We start from the raw sequence: 3,453 nt of genomic DNA on the forward strand, positions 1-3,453 counted from the left end.
GAAATCTGCCTGTATTTGAAAGGCATGCAAGTGCTGTTAGCGCTAATAAACACGGACGTTTTGAACCCGACTTGGACATCAGGAGCAAAACAGCAGCAGTGAGAATATCTGGGTGGGCGATGGGAAACTTTTATGCAAACATTTTTTTAAATTGAGAAGGATGATAAAAAAATAAAATTAAAAAAAAGGGAGGAAAACCAACGGCAGCAACCCAAGAAGTGAAACACAGCAGCTGTGAGTAGTGAAGCGCAAGAAACAGAAAAGGTGTTTTTTTTTCTTTTTGGTTTGACAGTTGGTGTGATAGCTAAAAATGGAAAGTCCCAAAATACAACACAACTACTCTGTAATTATGTTCTGAGTTACAGATGTTTGTACCAGCCAGTGGTCAGTAACAAACGCACCTGACATGACGGAAACAAGAGAGAAAGTAAGACAGAGGTCAGAAGCTCGTGCGCACCATCCTCACAAGTGTGTGCGCGCGTGCTGCTCCTACTCACCCACATCACCAGCGGAGACTCCATGAAAGTGGCCAGTAACTCAGAAAGAGTCACATCCATGGTTGCTGTACAGTTTCCGGGCCCTCACTCAGTTACAAACTGATCAATAATCCACCCGTCAATCAGTCGATATCTGCAGCAGGCTCGCGGTATTTCTCCACACAGAGCAGAACAAAGCCCCCGCGAGGCATCGATCCCTCTTTTGCACGAGTCACACCACTATTGTCTCGCGTTGTCCCGTTTCCCTAAACACTTACTTTTAAACAATTAAAACCCCCGTTAAGCATAAAAAAACTCTTCCACGTGCCTCTACATTCGCTCATCTGCCTCCCGCAGTCATGCAGGTCGGTTTTTCGAGTAAATATCCTGTATATTTTTTCGCCTGAAGGTAAAAACACTCGATCCAAACTTCGCAGCACAGTTGTTCGCGTTGCCACGGATACGAGACTCGCACCGTAAAGTGGCGAAACTGCCGTGCAATGATAAAAGAAAGCTAAACAACGCACACAAAGTAAAATGCACAACACATTACAAAAGATATCATTCAAAAGTAATTTCTCTTTGCTACATCTTAACTACATCCATCTACTCTCATCAACCTGACTGTATGATCCGAGGCAGAAGGAGGGACTAACAACAATGCCGACCAATCCGTTACTGGAAATAGAGCGATCCCCACCCTTTGTAATAAATTAGCCAATGACAAAGCCGTATTTTGGTGAATTACAATGCAAATCCAAAGAGTTTAAGCGGAACAGGATGGTGAGCGCCCTCAAAGAGCGTTTCTTGATTAGGTAATGTAGCGCGTGTTAGATATACATGGTGAATTATTTTGGACAAGAATTGACTTCTTTTGTTTAAATTGCCATACTAACCAAAATTGAACAATGTTTATATGAAACTACTTAAAACCCTCTAGTTGCCATTAAAATATTTCAAACGTTTGGACCATATGAGAATTAGAACATGATTTCTTTTAATTCTTTAGGTTTTTTTGAAGTTGCACTTCCCCTAGAAGGCAGTTCGCATGGGGAGAGGCGGGGAATCCTCTTGCTCTGTGTTTAGAAGCTGGTATTGCTGTTCAAACTGTTTGAAAGGGAAACCTAAGATCGGTGCAGATCAAAGGGCACAGAGGCCAAACATGTAGAAACTGTTGCTGATGACAAGAAATGAAAGTAGTGAAGAACTTGCAAAAAAGCCCACATCGAGTGAGCCATTAACTTGTCATTTACCAGATATGTTGTCCCCACTGTATGTGCATTTTATTATTAGGTTTTAAATACTTTCTTCAGTACGATATTACCATTAAAAAGCAAACAGTTAGTGAACATGTGCCCCAAAACAAGCTGATCGATCTTTACAGAACAATTTACCGGGGACACAAATCTAGGTGTTTTTGATGGCGATCTCCTTGCAGTTTGGATGTGGTGACATGTGGAGGAGTAAAGGGTGGGGTGTGGTGATGGCTTTGTACACTTTCAAATATGAGTGTTTTTTTAATCAGACAGGCAGCTTCACCATCTCCACATCCACAGAATCAAACCAAAATGTGTACAAAGAGTGTGAAAATAATAATGGTGATGGAAGACGAGGTTTTTCACTGAATGATGGGTGTGGCAGATAGAACAGCGACACCCAGTGGTAGTTTGTGAACCTACTGTGAAATTCAGTTTCTTAAGGATGTTTCACACTGGAAGGCGCATGAATTGGTGTGATACCATCTTAGCAATCGTATGATCCCAAACAAATTAGTAATAGTTATTACATCACTGGATGAAAGAAGTCATAGTTTATCATTTATCAAGGACATGCATACTCAACACTGATGATATCTCCATATTCTAGGCTCCCAGTAAACCACAAAGCCAAGATGCCAAAACTGAAGCAGGAATTGACCTAAATTAAACCCGTGTTTTTAGAGGGCACTTGTATTACTTTGTCTTTGAGTAAACCAGGGGGCTACTCGGCCCTCTTGCCCCCTCCTCCTCCTTGACCCAATTATAACTGCTTTGTTGTACTGTACATATATATTGCATTTGACTAAAAACACAAGGTAACTTTCAGGAGTTTTAAGACAGTCGAGTTCTGTGGTCAAACCCTTCTTTCTTGTTATGGCCTGCTTTGCCAGAAAAAAATGTTAAAGGCATGCGTGCAAACACACACACAAAGTCAGACATTTTATTTAAATCAATAATCTATTATTTATTCATTGTGAATATGAGTACAAAAGCCTGAATTTTCTCAGGAAGAAGTGATGTCTGATAAACAGGAAGTGGTGTCAATTCAGTTTACAGTCATTACATTAAAACCACATAACCCCTCACCCACCTACCTCCTGGACCATTAGCAGGTTGAAAGCGGTGAAACCATCAATCCTACTGGTGCATTCTGGACTTAATAAATCTATTTTCAATATTAAAAAAATATAAATGCTCTACACAGTGATATGGTGATAAGGTCTATTTCAGGTCATCATAATACTTAATTGTCTTCACAGACAGACAGAGACACACACATTCACACACACTTAATACATAAAAAATTCTGCATCATGTCCCAATCAGGAACACAAATAAAAACTACAACTATTCTTCACCTGCTCAAACCTCAAAGCTCAGGCTCACAGGTCTATTTAAATGTGATAAGACATAAAGGAAGTCAGCTGACAAAGATAGTGTCTTATAGGTCAGTCAGAGAAAAAAAAAAAAGTCAGCCAGCCAGTAAAAAGAGATATCAAGTGCTCTGTCCTTTATTTTAGTGTTTATTGCAATAGTGTGCATTTAAACAGGACCAATAAAAAAAAAAGAAGAGTCAGTCAGGGTCCAAAAGGCTGTGGGTGCAGGCCATCAAATGCCACCCACCCCAGTACAGGGGAAATCAGTGGCTAATGCACTGTTGTAGTGTGTGTGTGTCAGATGCGTGTTCTTCATAGCAATTCATGTGGTGGCTCAGGGTG

At 40.6% G+C, this 3,453-nt stretch overlaps 1 protein-coding gene across 1 annotated transcript in view; it reads right to left on the reverse strand.

The window, feature by feature from the left end:
- Positions 1–1,120, reverse strand: part of ccdc88c (coiled-coil domain containing 88C) — a 36,665-nt gene extending 35,545 nt beyond the window's left edge. The window contains exon 1 of the mRNA XM_067479004.1: positions 498–1,120. Coding sequence (XP_067335105.1) covers positions 498–557 — 60 coding nt within the window. The 5' untranslated portion in view covers positions 558–1,120. The remainder of the gene's footprint in view (positions 1–497) is intronic.
- Positions 1,121–3,453: the final 2,333 nt, after the last annotated feature.

This window comes from Channa argus, chromosome 16, assembly GCF_033026475.1.
Source record: "Channa argus isolate prfri chromosome 16, Channa argus male v1.0, whole genome shotgun sequence".
Lineage (NCBI taxonomy): Eukaryota > Metazoa > Chordata > Actinopteri > Anabantiformes > Channidae > Channa > Channa argus.